At 41.2% G+C, this 19,044-nt stretch overlaps 1 protein-coding gene across 2 annotated transcripts; it reads right to left on the bottom strand.

Moving 5' to 3' along the window:
* Window positions 1-4,323: 4,323 nt before the first annotated feature.
* On the bottom strand, window positions 4,324-15,152 carry LOC120049284 (serine protease HTRA3-like). Of its 2 annotated transcripts, none has more exons than XM_038995534.1 (9): window positions 14,419-15,152; window positions 9,152-9,251; window positions 8,680-8,902; window positions 7,131-7,325; window positions 6,877-6,909; window positions 6,361-6,550; window positions 6,179-6,233; window positions 5,995-6,090; window positions 4,324-5,745 (listed from the first exon to the last, which is right to left on the bottom strand). In XM_038995534.1, exons 1-9 carry the CDS (start codon window positions 14,837-14,839, stop codon window positions 5,577-5,579), a joined length of 1,482 nt encoding a protein of 493 aa, XP_038851462.1. In that variant the 5' UTR covers window positions 14,840-15,152; the 3' UTR covers window positions 4,324-5,576. The 2 variants fall into 2 exon arrangements, with proteins under 2 accessions (XP_038851462.1, XP_038851461.1); XM_038995533.1 differs by having other exon boundaries at window positions 6,179-6,236; window positions 6,436-6,550.
* Window positions 15,153-19,044: the final 3,892 nt, after the last annotated feature.

Below are 19,044 nucleotides of genomic sequence, written 5' to 3'. Positions count from 1 at the left end.
GTCAATATTGATGGGGGGAAACTGAACCCAGACTAAAATCATTTTATTGTTTTCTGTGATCCAAGAGAGATTTCACACTGAGAAGACTATTAGTCGAGGCACACCCAATAAGGTTGTTATACTTCATAAACAATGGATCTGCAGTTACATGTATAGCCCTATTCACCGGGTACAGGGAGAGAATCAAATCAAATCAAATTTATTTATAAAGCCCTTCTTACATCAGCTGATATCTCAAAGTGCTGTACAGAAACCCAGCCTAAAACCCCAAACAGCAAGCAGTGCAGGTGTAGAAGCACGGTGGCTAGGAAAAACTCCCTAGAAAGGCAAGAACCTAGGAAGAAACCTAGAGAGGAACCTGGCTATGAGGGGTGGCCAGTCCTCTTCTGGCTGTGCCGGGTGGAGATTATAACAGAACATGGCCAAGATGTTCAAATGTTCATAGATGACCAGCAGGGTCAAATAATAATAATCTCAGTGGTTGTCGAGGGTGCAACAGGTCAGCACCTCAAGAGTAAATGTCAGTTGGCTTTTCATAGCCGATCATTCAGAGTATCTCTACCGCTCCTGCTGTCTCTAGAGAGTTGAAAAAAGCAGGTCTGGGACAGGTAGCACGTCTGGTGAACAGGTCAGGGTTCCATAGCCGCAGGCAGAACAGTTGAAACTGGAGCAGCAGCACAGCCAGGTGGACTGGGGACAGCAAGGAGTCATCAGGCCAGGTAGTCCTGAGGCATGGTCCTAGGGCTCAGGTTCTCAGAGAAAGAGAGAGAGAGAGAGAGAAAGAAAGAGAGAATGAAAGAGAGAGAATTAGAGAGAGCATACTTAAATTCACACAGGACACCAGATAAGACAGGAGAAGTACTCCAGATATAACCCTAGCTCCCCGACACATAAACTACTGCAGCATAAATACTGGAGGCTGAGACGGGAGGGGTCGGGAGACACTATGGCCCCATCCGATGATACCCCCAGACAGGGCCAAACAGGCAGGATATAACCTCACCCACTTTGCGAAAGCACAGCCCCCACACCACTAGAGGGATATCTTCAACCACCAACTTACCATCCTGAGACAAGGTCGAGTATAGCCCACAAAGATCTCCGCCACGGCACAACCCAAGGGGGGCGGCGAAACCCAGACAGTGACTCAACCCACTCAAGTGACGCACCCCTCCTAGGGACGGCATGGAAGAGCACCAGTAAGCCAGTGACTCAGCCCCTGTAATAGGGTTAGAAGCAGAGAATTCCAGTGGAGAGAGGGGAACCATTTAGGCAGAGACAGTAAGGGCGGTTCATTGCTCCAGTGCCTTTCCGTTCACCTTCACACTCCTGGGCCATACTACACTCAATCATAGGGCCTACTGAAGAGATGAGTCTTCAATAAAGACTTAAGGTTGAGACTGTGTCTGCGTCTCTCACATGGGTAGGCAGAACATTCCATAAAAATGGAGCTCTATAGGAGAAAGCCCTGCCTCCCAGCTGTTTGCTTAGAAATTCTAGGGACAGTTAGGAGGCCTGCGTCTTGTGACCGTAGCATACGTGTAGGTATGTATGGCAGGACCAAATCGGAAAGATAGGTATGAGCAAGCCCATGTAATGCTTTGTATGTTAGCAGTAAAACCTTGAAATCAGCCCTTGCCTTAACAGGAAGCCAGTGTAGAGAGGCTAGCACTGGAGTAATATGATCAAACGTTTTGGTTCTAGTCAAGATTCTAGCAGCCATGTTTAGCACTAACTGAAGTTTATTTAGTGCTTTATCAGGGTAGCCGGAAAGTAGAGCATTGCAGTAGTCTAACCTAGAAGTGACAAAAGCATGGATTAATTTTTCTGCATCATTTTTGGACAGAAAGTTTCTGATTTTTGCAATGTTACGTAGATGAAAAAAAGCTGTGTCCTTGAAACAGTCTTGATATGTTCGTCAAAAGAGAGATCATGGTCCAGAGTAACGCCGAGGTCCTTCACAGTTTTATTTGAGACGACTGAACAACCATCAAGATTAATTGTCAGATTCAACAGAAGATCTCTGTTTCTTGGGACCTAGAACAAGTTTTGTCCGAGTTTAAAAGTAGAAAATTTGCAGCCATCCACTTCCTTATGTCTGAAACACAGGCTTCCAGCTAGGGCAATTTTGGGCTTCACCATGTTTCATCGAAATGTACAGCTGTGTGTCATCCGCATAGCAGTGAAAGTTAACATTATGTTTCCGAATGACATCACCAAGAGGTAAAATATTTAGTGAAAACAATAGTGGTCCTAAAACAGAACCTTGAGGAACACTGAAATGTACAGTTGATTTGTCAGAGGACAAACCATCCACAGAGACAAACTGATATCTTTCTTTCAATTTGGGTTTCCAATCTCTCCAAAAGAATGATGTGATCGATGGTATCAAAAGCAGCACTAAGGTCTAGGAGCACGAGGACAGATGCAGAGCCTCGGTCTGACGCCATTAAAAGGTAATTTACCACCTTCACAAGTGCAGTCTCAGTGCTATGATAGGGTCTAAAACCAGACTGAAGCGTTTCACATACATTGTTTGTCTTCAGGGAGGCAGTGAGTTGCTGCACAACAGCTTTTTCATTTTTTTTGGAAAAGAATGGGAGATTTGATATAGGCCGATAGTTTTTTATATTTTCTGGGTCAAGGTTTGGCTTTTTCAAGAGAGGCTTTATTACTGCCACTTTTAGTGAGTTTGGTACACATCCGGTGGATAGAGAGCCGTTATTATGTTGTCACGCCCTGGCCTTAGTATTCTTTGTTTTCTTTATTATTTTAGTTAGGTCAGGGTGTGACATGGGGAATGTATGTGTTTTTGTATTGTCTAGGGGTTTTGTATGGTAATTGGGTCAGTGTCTTGTCTAGGTGTTTGTATGTCTATGGCTGCCTAGATTGGTTCTCAATTAGAGGCAGCTGTGGTTCATTGTCTCTAATTGAGAGCCATATTTAAGGCAGTCATAGGCATTGGGGTTTTGTGGGTAATTGTCTATGTTGAACGTTTGTTGCTTGTCATTGCACTTACGTCATTTAGCTTCACGGTCGTTTGTTGTTTTGTTTAGTTTGTATTCAGTGTTCGTTTCGTGTTTTTCCTTTCTCTAAATAAAAGAGAATGTATTTTGCACACGCTGCGCCTTGGTCCTCTCTCTCACCCATAGACGATCGTGACATATGTTCAACATAGGAGGGCCAAGCACAGGAAGCAGCTCTTTCAGTAGTTTAGTTGGAATAGGGTCCAGTATGAAGCTTGAAGGTTTAGAGGCCATGATTATTTTCATCATTGTGTCAAGAGATATAGTACTAAAACACTTGAGTGTCTCCCTTGAAACTAGGTCCTGGCAGAGTTGTGCAGACTGAGGACAACTGAGTTTTGGAGGAATACGCAGATTTAAAGAGGAGTCCGTAATTTGTTTTCTAATGATCATGATCTTTCCCTCAAAGAAGTTCATGAATTTATCACCGCTGAAGTGAAAGCCATCCTCTCTCGGGGAATGCTGCTTTTTAGTTAGCATTGCGACAGTATCAAAAATACACTTTGGATTGTTCTTATTTTCAACAATTCAGTTGGAAAAATAGGATGATCGAGCAACAGTGAGGACTCTTCGATACTGCACGGTACTGTCTTTCCAAGCTAGTCGCAAGACTTCCAACATGCTCAACTCATCCTCTTAGGGAAATAAATCAAAGGGTCCTTGGAGCCAACAATCCATCATATCAGAAATGGGGGAAAAAGGGGCCAGCACAAGCACCCACTTAGATATGAGTTGCAATTAAATCTATGTTTGAATTTTCTTTCTGTCATAGCAACATTTCAAGTTTGTATATAGAGCTAACTTAGCAGTAGCTGCATTAAGGAGATTAGCCAACAATACTCAGACTCTCTGGCGGACCAGAATATGGGTCAAGTCTACCATGGAAGTGAATGGTGTATCAAACTCTCCCAGTTTCCTTACAGACATCCTCCTAGGACATGAGACATACATTTATGACCTGTGACAAGACAAGTAAAACTGTATGACTATTTTTAGGACCCTTAACTTGACATAAATACATCTTCACCTTACCCCATGACTGATTGTGCGGGTGGAGGATGGAAAAGTATGCCCCCTTCTCTGTCTGTCTGTATATATATATATATAGCAGCCACAATAACCTGATTGTACTTAAACAAGGCTAAGCTCCTTACAGCCTGAAGCAGTAAACATTCCTAGCTTCCTCATCAACCATGTCCAAGTACAGCAGAATGTTGTCAAAGGAATCACACCCACACATGCATGTACACAGACACGTCTCACTGGATCCAATGCAAGAACGTCCTATAGAGCAATTTATTTTATTTTATACACATGATAAAAGTAGCAAAAACTAAGACAATCACTCCCATTGACATAGCCTGTTGGTAAGGAATCCAGATTTGTAAACATTCAATCTGTTCTTAAGTCATGATGATTAAGATATAAGTAACTGACTGTAAAGGGAATTGATTTATTCATGCTATAAGCACAGGTCAATATTGTAAAGTGTTTATAAAACTGCTTATAACACCTTTACAAACCCTTTATAAACCCTTTATAAACCCTTTATAAACCCTTAGGACATTAATGTAAAGTGTTCCCAATGGGTCGGTTATAGTAGAAGACATCAAGAATCCAGTAACAGTGAGATTCAAACAGACATTTGCTTACATTTACCAGTTGAATAAAAATGTGGTCTTTCTTTCAACTTCTAACTGAACATTTCCGACCAAATTCTGGTCTTTCTTTCAACGTATCACTGACCAAAAAACAACATTCACAGTTGGTTACGGAATGGTTTCAAACGGAAAGCATTGGACACATAGCTACTGTACTCGCATGTACAGAAATAAGTTCTGGTCAACAGATAACAAAAGGCTATAAAAGCAGTGTAACAATGTACACATCTTTGAATTAACTACATGCTAAACTTGTCTTACCAATGATAGGTTGCATTGGGAGTAAGTGAGTCTCAAAAAACAGCTGGTGTGCTTTGACAAAGACAGATGATACAAAACACAAATACAACAATAATAAAAATCAAGTGTTTCATTTCGCTGGGCGTTCCAACATTCAGTCCTAAATGCATCCAGACTCCAGAGTTTTCTGGCTGGATTTACCAAGCAAGGGTCAGTCAGTCTCTATCGTTTCCAGATCAAGGTTCCAACAAACACAGTTTTCTGTTTCTTGACTTGTTTGTTGATCCTTCTCCCCTGGGCTCTGAGTAGTTAAAAGTCACCCTTTAGGCACCGAGTTAGGATCAGTTTTACCCTCCCAAAACAAATACAAACTGACCTTAGGTCAGTGACTATAGGGGCAGCTTTATCAGTGTATAGGGCTCTCAACCATAGTTTCTGTTTTGTTTTATTTGGCTTGGTCATTATACTTTTTCAGTCTCCCGGGTACCACACCACGGTTGCTGTGATTACTGCATGAAGACGTCGTCTGGCTCGATGTTGAACAGCTGGGAGCATGTTCATGAGTGACGTTCTAACGTTTACAGAATGTTCCCGATAGAAATATATCTCGAACACGGTACTCCTGGTCAATGTCTTCATGGTTACTGGGTTACTGCATAATGACATCGGGCTGGATGTTGAAGAGCAGGTCGTCGTTGCCCCTCCTGACCTCCAGCAGCAGGGCTGTCTCCTCCGTGAGCGCCCCTTGTAGATCAGCTGTGGTCAGCAGAGGACGGCCGTTCAGCTTCGCGATGATGTCGCCGTCTCTGATACCACCTCTGTGTGTAGAAAGGAGGACGAGGGTAAAAACACATTATTTTGAGACGAGAAAGGCTATAGTGCAAAAGAGAGACACGTGGGTAAAGATATTAAAAGTATGAAAGAGAGTGATAAATTACTCCTTTAAGAAAACCAAGAGATGTAATGAAATAGTCCATGCTAAATTTCCATACAAAGTCATCTTGACCCTTCTCAGGGAAACTATGCTATTTGCACAGTGTATGGTAGCTTTGACTGAGGCCACCTACTTCTGTGCAGGAGAGTGAGGCACCACTTCATGGACGTAGATCCCACTAGAGACATCAGGGAAGTCTGGGTTCTGCTGCTTCAGCTCCTCAACCAGCCTACACAAGACGAATTAGAAACGTCTGTTTAACACACTATTATTGGTAACTGTAGTATTGCAGAGTGTCATGCTTGTATAAGACTTACGCTGGGTTGATGGTGAGCATCTTTATTCCAATGAAACGTTTCTTCAATGATCTCACTTCTTTAAAAGAAAAAAACAATAATTTGCCTTTAACATACATAATAATACATAATTTGCCTTTGTTGAATTATAATGTGATCATACTAGTAGTTAATAGCTGTCTGGCTATCTCAGACATAGTTACCTTTGCTCTGCTTGTCCATTGATTCGTTGAGGAAGAGTGCTGTCCTATCAGAGGGGAGGGGAGGGGCGCGCCTACCTTTGCTCTGCTTGTCCATGGATTCCTCGAGGAAGCGTGTGATCCTATCAGAAGGGATGGCGAAGGAGATCCCAGCAGCCACTTTCAGAGTGTTGATGCCAATCACCTCCCCGTCCTGGTGGCAGTCAGACAAACAACTTAACAGAGTGTTACGAATAGGAACTGGATCGCAACTGATACCGATCACCTCCCCGTCCTGATGGCAGACAATACAGGGTGACAGGTTATTAGGGGTTTAGAACAGGGCTGGCTGCATTGAATTAAATAGAACACTACAATGGACATTAACATCCTGGTAACGTGACCAAAAATATGGCCATCTTTGGGATACTTTCATACTAGTGTATTTAAAAAGCTCTATGGCTGTCTCACTACTGCTTCTACTCAATATTATCACAGTGAAGATTGTGAAAAAGTGTTGGGGGCTGACATACCACTTACCAAGTTAACAAGAGGTCCGCCTGAATTTCCATACTGAGAAAATATCAAAAACAATAAATCAATCAATTATTCAATCAATCAATGGGATGTGTATGTATTTGTCTGTGCATTTGATCTCCATGATCATACATGCCCTCTTCTAAAATGTCAAAACAAGACAGCTGGACAGCCTTTTGAGTTGGTTATAAGTGAAGTCTGCTATAATTGCCCTTTAAATAAAGTTCAGCTAAATTGTATTGAATTGATTGTCTCACGTTGATGATGGCGTCCGTCTGTATATAGTCCATGTCAGAGTCTCTGATGCCCAGCTCCTTCCCGTCTCTCTGTGCAGTGCTCACGATCCCTGTGGTAACCGTGTTCTGGAGAGCGAAGGGGCTGCCAATGGCAACCACAAACTCACCAGGTCTAAGGTCGGCCGAGTGGCCTAGCAACAGCACCGGGAGCTTTTTCTGAGAGGGAGGAAGGGAATAGAGAGAGAGGGGAGAGGGAGAGAGGGCCGGAGAGAAGCATTAAAGGGAGGCTGAATTTCCTGATTTGGACTCATTTTTCGGCCTGGCCATTAAGAAAAGCAGCGGCCATGACTGACGCCAAACGAGTTGTCTGTTGGGATGGGGGTGGGGGGTTTAATTTGGGTGCCTCTTGTGTGTGTGTTTGCATGTGGCAAGCGTTTGTACATTCAGTACACAGTTACAGTCACTAACCCTTCCAGATAACTTGTGTCTTGAAGTCACCTAGGCTAGCTAACTTCTTTCACCAATTAGCTTCAGCTGGCTGGTGTGCAACCTTGGCAAAGTTGGTTTGACATTGAATAGATAGCCTATCTCTGGGGCTAGTTAGGGACTGTCAATAAATTACACAACGGAATTGAGACAATATTTTTATGTTGCACATCTTTTAGTTGTCTCATTAAATGCTTTCAATATTTGTATATTAATTATCCTTTTAAAACTTTGTAGTACATTTTGACACTAGAATACATGTTTCTGACTCATATCGTGATGTGAGATTCAGAAATAGAGTTAAAGAGAGAGGGACCGTCTGTGTAGGAATTCTTTGAGGTCTTTCTCACTGCTCACGCGTTTCCCTGTCTTTCTCTCTGTAGGCTGATCCATTGTTTTGGAGACTTTAGGGGCTTTCGTTGATTGAACACTTACGCAATATGGTTGACTGGCCCATCTTAAAATCCCCCTACTTATCCCTAAAGTGGTAGGGTCCGTGTCATAAACTATGCACCTGGGCCTAAAACATTCAGCTACACCCAGGGGGAATTGAACTGTGTTTCACCACGCCTGATTAATCCTATCACAAACAGGATATGACATCAGTCATAACTATTTGTGACCTCAGACATTCATGACATCCATCAAATAGCTATTCAACTCATTAACGTACAGGAATTCCCCCTGCTTTTTTCTTTTCTTTGCTGTTTCTTTGTTCCCATTCCCCCTGTTTTTAACAGTAAGACCTTCTTGTTGTAGAATACAATACAGCTATTATGTGAACCAGAACATAGTATTTGGACGGTTTCATTTGAAAAAATACAGTGTCAGTCTTCCTCTAACCACAAACATTGTTGTTGTATGTCTCATTACAATGAACAATAGGTCGAGATTTGACAATAGGCCTATGCATAAGAACATGCCTAAGACAAAAAAGCAGCATGTCTTTTGTCTGACTCTTACGCAATAGGGAGTCAGAAAGTAAACAACATTTCAATTCCAATTGGATTTGGAATTTCAGTGTACTTCCTGAATTGACTGGAATTGAAACGAAATTGACCCAATCCCGAGACACTCCTCTCACCAGTGGGTTGACTTTGATGGTGGCGATGTCTGACTTCTTATCGATGTCCTTGATGGTCGCTTCGTAGACGTCACCATTGTGCATCTGGACCTTGAGCTGCTGACGGCCCGATACAGGCCTGGTGCTGGAGACTACATGGGCGTTGGTCACTATCAAACCTGTGTCTGACATCACAAAGCCTGACCCACTGGACAGAGGGACATTCCGGCCGAACAGAGGGTGCCTGGGGGTCAAGAGGTCAAGATAGAACAACAACAAGACAAGAGTTTCCTGTGATGTGTTTTGAGTTTATTGCTTATGATGAGAGATTACATAAGAGCTACACTGTTGTGAAGTTACTACCAGTAAGTTATATGTGATAAAAAATGATTATTTTTGGTTCAACCATCATTACACATACTTTACAGACACAACACACACTGTAGTACGACATAAGATTGTGTCCGAGTCTGCCTACACAAACACACGGTACCTGAGGAAAAGTTCAATGTGGACGACAGCCGGCGCAATCTTCTCAACCACGTCGGCTATGAAGTTAAACTTGTACCTGGGACTGGTGGGGTGTGAAGTACCTATACTAGCAGGAAGAATGACTCATGTTAATAATATGACACAGTCCCTCCTCTACACTATCACCTCTCTAACAATAGTACTATCGCTTCTTAACATGTTACCTGCAACCTTACGTGCAGAAATAAATATATATTGGAAATGCTTTACTTAAACCATCCACATATAATGATGTATAACTTGTTATAAGCACGTATGAGCCTTAATATTGTTGTATAACGCTTTTATTAAATGCACTGCTTAAAAGTGGTCACAGAGTAACTGGGGCCAGGAGTGTTTTCAGGTTTGATCAAGTGGTCAGTAAAAACTTGACTTTAAAAATAGCCACAAGAACAGCAACAACAACATCAAAATAGCAATAACACATTTTTTTTTTGTCCGACAAGTACAGGTTCTTAGGTGAACTTCCTTTGCAATACCCTGCAATATTTGTTTCCTATACTCCACCCCTTCCTACATGAAACCTCAGTAATTTGGTCTAAAAACAGCCGGGTAGTTTCACCGGGCTGCGCTCCTTCAGGGCCATGAAAACGCCTCAGTGGCCTGTGCGTGAGTGTGTGGGTTTGTGTGTGTGGCGTGCTGCAGTAAACTAATGTTAATTACGGTCGGTTATTTCCAGCACATGGCGGTCTGCTCCGCTGGCTGGTGTTCGTTCTCCTCAGCTGACCGTGGTTTCCTGTGACTAGACTGCCTTGGCTATGTGTGTGTGCGTGTATGTGCATGCATGTATGTGTGCGTATGTGTGTGTGAGATCGCCTTGGCTCGTATAAACATTCAGGTTACACAGCTGATTTTAGAGAGCAAACAAACAACATTTTAGACTCTACATGGCTCTACTTCTGGCTCTACATTTTAGACTCTACATGGCTCTACATCTGGCTCTACATTTTAGACTCTACATGGCTCTACATTTTAGACTCTACATGGCTCTACATCTGGCTCTACATTTTAGACTCTACATGGCTCTACATTTTAGACTCTACATGGCTCTACATCTGGCTCTACATTTTAGAACTTTTCCCAGCACATCCTATCCATTTGCTAATCAAATATTTGGCTATGGTCATCCTCCTAACCAATCGGAAATTGTTGGCTATGGGAGTGTAGAATTAAACACGCAAGTAAAGGGGAATCTCAGAAAAGCATATTTCAGCACTAGGCTACAAATTGGCCCTCTTCAGTTGGCTAACCAAGCATTAGAAAACCAAACCAGTGGATGGCACAATCTTGGCAGTAACCATGGAAAAACCCAACTCGGCTATTATTCTAGCCTGCTCCCAGATTTGTTTGTGCTGTTTTGCCACCAATAACCATACGAGAGTAGCAAAACATTACAAACAAATCTGGGACTGCAGGCTACTATTATCCTGAGTGGTGGCCAAAAAGCTTTGAGATGACTCTGGAAATGTGTTTTTTGATCGAAGAACAGTTTGAAGATACTAAACATGTCATTAGCCCGAAGGCCAGCCCATCCTAATGATAATGACGAGATCATTTTAGGTTTAGTCTAAAGTGGTAGTAGGCCTATCTGAAGTAACTCAAGGATGACTTGTGTTGAAATACATGTTGTAAGTTGAATGGGTTCATATGATGATATAGTATTTGACTGAAGTAAGTAAGAGTGAGTAATTCTGATCTGTTGCCCAAATTATTATGGTTGATCAAAAGATCCATTAGTGGAAAAAGATCAGAATTGGCCTGCTTGTTTAAACATAGCCATATAGGCTGAGACGTGAGAGGCAAGTGAAATGTACGTGGGATCTGAGCAGTAAAAACAAAATGTAAACAGTACTCATCATATGCTAATATCATACACATATTCACTACCGTTCAAAAGTTTGGGGTCCCGTAGAAATGTCCTTGTTATTGAAAGAAAAGCTAATTTTTTGTCCATTAAAATAACATCAAATTCATCAGAAATACAGTGTAGACATTGTTAATGTTGTAAATGACTATTGTAGCTGGAAATGGCAGATTTTTTATGGAATATTTACATAGGCGTACAGAGGCCCATTATCGGCAACCATCACTTCTGCGTTCCAATGGCATGTTGTGTTAGCTAATCCAAGTTGATAATTTTAAAAGGCTAATTGATCATTAGAAAACCCTTTTGCAATTATGTTAGCACAGCAGCTGACAACTTTTGTTCTGATTAAAGAAGCAATAAAACTGGGCTTCTTTAGACTAGTTGAGTATCTGGAGCATCAGCATTAGTGCGTTCGATTACAGGCTCAAAATGGCTAGAAACAAATAACTTTCTTCTGAAACTCGTCAGTCTATTCCTGTTCTGAGAAATTAAGGCTATTCCATGCAAGAAATGGCCAAGAAACTGAAGATCTTGTACAACGCTGTGTACTACTCTCTTCATTGAACAGCGCAAACTGGCTCTAACCAGAATAGAAAGAGGAGTGGGAAGCCCCGGTGCACAACTGAGCAAGAGAACAAGTACATTAGAGTGTCTAGTTTGAGAAACAGATGCCTCACAAGTCCTCAACTGGCAGCTTCAATTAATAGTACCCGTAAAACACCAGTCTCAATGTCAACAGTGAAGAGGCAACTCCGGAATGCTGGCCTTCTTGGCAGAGTTGCAAAGAAAAAGCCATATCTCAGACTGGCCAATAAAAATAAAAGATTAAGATGGGCAAAAGAACACAGACACTGGACAAAGGAACTCTGCCTAGAAGGCCAGCATCCCGGAGTTTCTTTCAAAAACAAGGACATTTCTAAGTGAGCCCAAACTTTTGAACGGTAGTGTATATCATATCATATACGGTTTGCAACATCCGTGCCAAAATATCCTCCAAACACCGGCTTCTTGGGCATTATGAAAAAGTTCTGAATGGAAACCAAGGCAACTGCCACCTTTGGCCAGGAAATGCCTATAACCTCCTGAGACCCAGCAATTTTATGGTAAGTGTGTGTAATTGTGTAATTATTATATTTGTGAGTTTGATATTCAGATTTTTTCTATAGGTAAATATCTCAGGAATAGTTTGGTGAGGTTACTGAGCAGTCCCAGCTAGCACATAACGTTCTGACAACCATGTGTTTCTTAGGGCTTGGTGAGAGCGTTGTTGTCCTATCGTTGTATTGCATTCAAACTTGCCCCAACATTCTGGGAATGGTCATTCTGGGAATGGTCTCTTAACTTGACAAAATAACGTTATTTTCTTGGTTTTTTATTACTATAATGGAACGCTTCATAAAAGTTCAAAAATAGTTACATTATATACATTTTCTGGTAATGTTCTAGGAACGTTTTCAAAACTGCTTTGACATTGGGTATGTTCTCAAATAGTTCAGAGAACGTTAAGAAACAACGTTCTTCTGTGTGAATTTCAATACTTCAGCATAACGTTTCCTACAGGTTTCCTTATGGTTCTATTTAAAGCAACGTTCTCAAATTGTTCCGAGAACATTAAGAAACAACGTTCTTCTGTGGGATGTCAGTGCTTCAGCATAACCTTTCATATAGGTTTCCTGATGGTTCTATTTAAAGTCATGTTCTCAGAACATTCAGAGAACATTAAGAAACAACGTTCTTCTGTGGGAATATCAGTACTTCAGCATAGCGTTTTCTGCAGGTTTCCTTAATGTTATATTTAAAGTCGTGTTCTCAGAACATTTAAGAAAACTTTCCATAAAAAACACAAGAAAACATTAGTAACATTCAAAAAACGTTCTAAGAATGTTATTTAAAAACAAAAACATTCCATTCTCAGCGTCAACAAAATTCTCTCAAACCTCTAATCTTGTTAAGTGTGTTCAGGTGTGTTGGCCGCACCCACTAACTGGCCACACCTGATCTTAACGTTTCCTTTGAACAGCTTTGTATAAGTTTAAAATAAACCATGGCATGCTAGCTCCATCCTGGTGGTGCAGTAGACTAATTCCATGGATAGAGAACAGAATATAAGTGTTTGAATCTCACTGATGCCATGCCACAATAAAAAATAAATGTGTTTGCATGATTAATGCAAATGAATTTCCATGTGTCCTATCTGTGCTTGGAAGTTCAAAACAGTTAACTTAAGCTAGCGTTTTAAGGAAGTTATTCAAAAACCTCCAAATAACCTTTATATTTCGAATGTTATGTAATTACATTCAAATAACATAATTGTCGTTCTCAGAATGTTAATAAAACCTCCCAGGAAAACATTCAGGGAACCATAGTAAAACGTTCTCAGAACCTGCCTGCAACCTAAAATGAACGTGCCCAGAGCGAGATACATTTTTCACTTCCGTGCTCAGAACATGTTTAAAAAAAAAAAAACATTTTACCAGTCAGGCTTCGTTCCCAGAACCAATGGGAAAACAAAAATGTACATTGCCACCACTTCTAAAGAACCAAATGTGCTAGCTGTAATTTTTTTCACATTATATAAGAGCTAAATAACAATAAGAGCTAAATAACAATAATAAATGTCCTCTGTAGTGGACATCAGGATGTGCCAACTATGTTTTTTGTCTACTGTCCCCATTTACTGTCATGTTTATTTTACCTAATGGCCACTACAATGCACATACGATAATAATAATAATTTTGTTATTTTTTCTGTTTTTTCACACTAAACGCTTTTGTTTTTGCTGGGTATTAGGAGGAAAAAAGAACACAGGAAAGGCTAATAAAAAATAGACAGGAAAACAAACATTACATTCTGACAAGTGAACTCAGTCACTCAGTGGCTGGTCATTAGTTTTATCATGTGAGACTGTAATCTATAGGGAGTCTGGCTGAGAATAATTATGGTGATCAGTTTCGCTCCCCCAATCTTAAACTAAACAATTTGGAGAACCACAAAACTGGCCTCAGGTCAGTGTCTAGGGGCAAAGTTGTAGGGTTTAACTTTAATGACCCAGACAGTCTGCTGTCTTCCCCTTTTGACAAAGGAGGGGTTTAGGGGTTGCTAATTATATTCCTCTAGCCTAGACTATATTTATGTCTCAAATGGCACCCTATTCCCTATATAGTGCATTGAGCCCCCAAAAAAGTAGTGCACTATATATAAACATCTATTAAATTATCCATCCATGTCTATTGCATGAAGTGCAACTGTGTATGCAGCCTATACATTTCTGCTGTTACTGATTAATGTTGAGCTACAGTATGCCTATGTGTTACAGCTGTTATTGTTGTTGGTGTTTTCTTTTTAGACACAAATGACTTACCTTTGTTATTGTTGATTTCGCATGGTCCCTTCTGGACCGAGTTGATGGCGGGCAGCCCCTGCTGCAGAGCCTTCCTACTCTGCGCCTTCAGCTGACACACGTTCCCATAGGTAATGCCGTCACTGCCGCAAACTTTGTGACCCCATTTGCACTGACAAAAGCCCTTGGCTAGCCGCTTTCCGGCCGGGTGCTTGCATTCGAGTCCATCACCGCAGGGTAGGTCATCTTTGCGCCCGCATGGGTCGCTTTCTCCCTGGGCGCAAACCAGGCAGCAGTTGCATCGGTCTGGAACGTACCCCATCGCGCAGCTAGGGCTGGGGCAAGTGCTCACGTCGCACCGCTCTGGGCATTTTGGTTTGGGCTCAGCCCCGACGAAGTTCACGATATAGTAAAGAACCGTAGCAAACAGTAGGACCTGCATCGTTTGCGATCAAGTGCAGTGGAGATATGAGAAAATAAAAACTATAAAATAATAACAAATAATGTTAGGCTAAGTATTTACGCGGTCATGTTCGTGGTAAAACGGTCGCCGGTAATTTGGGAAATTTGAACAACGAGCAACACTCCCCACTTTTAAGCATCTCTTTCACAGGACTGTCGAGATAAAGTTACGCTTGCAGGGCAGACATCCGGGATTTTCTTAAAACTGAAAAGTTCTCAACTCATACGCAGCCCGTTCTTGATCCAGATTAAATGGGAAACGTTATCCCAAAGGAGTGGAAACTGATCCCAAATATGCCGTTATTGTGCGTCTAATCGATGCACTGGCTGGCGCTATATTTGCAATGAACACCAATGAGTCTCAGCACAGCAGTGCGGTGCCTTTTGTTTTTTCAGTTTTTTGAAGATCCAACATCATTCGTTGCGTCTGGTCTGGCTCTGCCCCTCCAAAGCGCAAGTGATCTTGACCAACCACCATGTCACAAGAGGACAACAATGGAAATAAATCGCACACATTATTGTGTGTTATCTTCGATGATTCTATTTGTATTTTTCAAGTTTTATGTGTGCTTGTTTTTAAAATAAGCCAAAGTAGCTCCGCAAAGTAGGTCTTTGACAATAAAAACGCGACCCCAGGAAGCGGAGAGTTGGATCCTCTTGACCACGCATAACTCTTCGGTTTACTCTTTATCATATCTAGCATGAACGTTGTCATCATACCCTGAGATGCAAGACTTGGAAATTAACGTTGTTGTCAGTAGCAACACAACCTGGACAATATTATACTGGGGGCCAAAAAAGTGTCGAAATACTGATGTAAATGATTGGGTCTCTGTCAAACAACACGGGCATCCATGCAGCTAGTGACTGATCTGACACATTCTATTTTTTCCCTTTTCAAAACATTAAGTCATCCATTCCTCAGTCTGGATGTGAATGAGTGCATGGTTACGTCCCAAATGGCACCCTATTCCCTATATAGTGCACTACTTTATACCACGGCCCATATGTTTATTTTAAAACTCGATGTCAATCACTCCTCGCACTTTTCGGAAACACTGGGCCCCTTGTTCCAGTCACATGTATCCATTGTGCTGGCCGTTAATGGGCAGGGATGCAAACCGGTGAGGGCCCAAAAAGGTGACACTTTTGTTTTGCACTGAAACATGCAAAAAAATCCCTTCAGGGTGAAATGCAGGTTTTAACTAATTAAACAACAAAGAATATGATCTACATGATCAGTCTTTGTGTGTAAAATAAAAAGTGGTTCATGTGAACCTAACGCACAGCTAAAAAATGTAAAGAAAGCAATCCAATGTTATTTGTTGCATAGACTTTACTGCAAATGACACTCAAGTCTTGAGAAAAAAACTATACACTAATATTGCAATTAGCCAAGACAGCCTTTATAATAGAACGCTTGTGACCACACACATCTAAATATCGCACTTGGGAAAAAAACATTATTTTTTATTTAACTAGGCAAGTCTGCTCAGAACAAATTCTTATTTACAATGGCGACCTACACCGGCCAAACCCTGGACGACACTGGGCCAATTGTGCGCCACCCTATGGGACTCCCAAACACGGTGGGTTGTGATAAAGCCTGGATTTGAACCAGCGACGTCTCTAGTAGTGAGATGCAGTGCCTTAGACCGCTGCGCCACTCGGGAGCTAGCTTAAGTAGAAATAGAATGAAACAAACAGGCATTCTATTTTTGCTCTATTATGGTGGCCACTATAGTAGGGAAAGGGGGATACCTAGTCAGTTGTACAACTGAATGCATTCAACTGAAATGTGTCTTCTGTATTTAACCCAACCCCTCTGAATCAGAGTAGACATAGATCAAGTGCACAAGGCTACAGGTGTGCAAAAAGAACATTCACTGAGTAAAACATTGAATAAACCCCCCCTCACTCACACACAAGTGTTACTGTCAAGTTCAACACAACAAAAGCAATATCTGTGGGCTACACTGCACATGATTACATTGTACACCTTCTGCCTGTGGACATCTGTTCTACAACGTGCCAGCAGAGAATGATACCCGTTGTTGGCTAAATTGATCTCTTTCAGGCAGAGTACACCTGGCATACCCCTTTTTATCTGTATTGAAAAAGTGAGAATGAGGGAGTGTGTGTGGTGTTCCTTCCACCTCTATAGTGGCATCCAGCTTAAGCCAGGCCCAGCTCCAGCTACATTTAACGGTTTAACAAGCAACGCCTCATTTTCACCTAATTCTCTCATTCTGAAAATTAACCACATACTGTAGAGGGAAAACATTAGTTCACATATAGTAGTTAGTTTGTTATCTAGCTAACATTTCACGCAGATTGCCAGGGTCCAGTAAGCAACTAACGCGAAGATAATTTGAGGAACGGTAAGGAGCCGTATAACGTTACCAGTTAATACTATAGCGAATTGGTTAGGTTACTAACTTTAGCTCATCTGATGTAACGTTGTCTGACTTTATTAGCCAGCTAATTTTCACTCCATAAAATCAATTATTTGATCAGTTAAATTGGCTAATGTTGCTCAACATTTCTCTGGCTTGCTAACAGATAATTCGATCCAGCTAACGTTAGCAAGATACTTAACAATGCTAACAATACTTGTTCCACCACACTTTCTCCCTCACCTCAAACTTTCCAAATGCCAGTTGTTTTTCGGTTACTGCTCATGAGGTATGCTTCATCACCTTCTCACCCCGGTTTCCATGGTCAGGTTTCTCACCTACCTCTTCGATACCATTCAGGCCAGGGGACGATCTGCTGTAAATGAACTGGCTTTACAGTTGATGCTGTAACTAGCAAATTGGTTGTCTCTTCTCTCATCGGATCTACACGAATAATTTAGGTCACCTATTTGGATTCAAAACGGCGAATTTCACCGAAAGGTGATTCGTTTGCGTCCCTGAATGGGGGAAGCAGTGCTTGGTGATATTTTGACGATTCCTAAACATACTTCAGATGTGTTATTCTTAGGATTAAAATATGGAATTGTTGCTGAAGTTGTGATATTGCTGTACTGAATATGCCACTCATTACAGAAAAGCTAGACGATGCATTATTTTCTCTCTTTGTCTGTAACCACATTTTAGTAGTCATGCTTCCAAGGCATATTTTGTTTACATAATTCCAATGCAGCATGTTGTCAATTTGAGGTATTTGAACTGAGTCCACTGACAGATTACTGTCTTTTTCTCTCCCCCCTATCTCTCCATCTATCTCTCTCCCTCTCCATGTCTTTCTCTCTTATTTTCTACACCATCTGGAGAAGGCAGACAAGCATTCCATCTGGCATGATTTTACCCAAGCACCCTCACCACTGCTCAAAGATTTAGCACTATTATAAGTTAGGGCCCAGAGTTTTTCTGTCAGGAAAAACTCCTGGCCCCAGTTATGACAGACATGTTGAAGATGCTTCACAATGGGAACCCACATAGAAAGAGTTTGCAGAACTTATTTTAGCACGTGGACTTTTATAAAAACATCATCACAGTGTTTGTTTATTGCAAGAAACAGAGAATAATTACAAAAAAGGTATTGGTGGCTCATCAGTTATGATTATAGGGGGCGGGAGTTTTTATTGACTAGAGATCTGACCAGGAAAAACTCAAGGCGCTTGTTACGGCTCTATGCTTCCCTTGAAGGACATGGCTATGATTAGAGGTCAGGGCAGATAACCACGAAGAGTCTGATTTAGGATCACTTTAGTATTTTAGATAATAATGAATAAGATTATATGGACAGATCCTAGATCAGGACTTATTGTGGATAGGGTCCCAGGTGTGCAGTCCATGTTGTTTTTAATCTCACAAAGAAATTCACGCCACAATAACCTTTGACAACTGGACCTTCATACTCACCTTTATCTTCTCTTAATTATCTTATATTACTTTTATTACATATACAGTACCAGTCAAAAGTTTGGACACACCTACTCATTCAAGGGTTTTTCTTTATTTTTAAAAATTATTTTCTACATTTCAGAATACTAGTGAAGACATCAAAACTATGAAATAACACATATGGAATCATGTAGTAACCAAAAAAGTGTTAAACAAATCAAAATAGATTTTAGATTCTTCAAAGTAGCCACCCTTTGCCTTGATGACAGCTTTGCACACACTTGGCATTCTCTCAACCAGCTTCACGAAGTAGTCATCTGGAATGCATTTCAAT

Source organism: Salvelinus namaycush, chromosome 6, assembly GCF_016432855.1.
Source record: "Salvelinus namaycush isolate Seneca chromosome 6, SaNama_1.0, whole genome shotgun sequence".
Lineage (NCBI taxonomy): Eukaryota > Metazoa > Chordata > Actinopteri > Salmoniformes > Salmonidae > Salvelinus > Salvelinus namaycush.
Note: the sequence above shows the minus strand (reverse complement) of the source record. Positions and strands in the feature narration are given on the sequence as shown.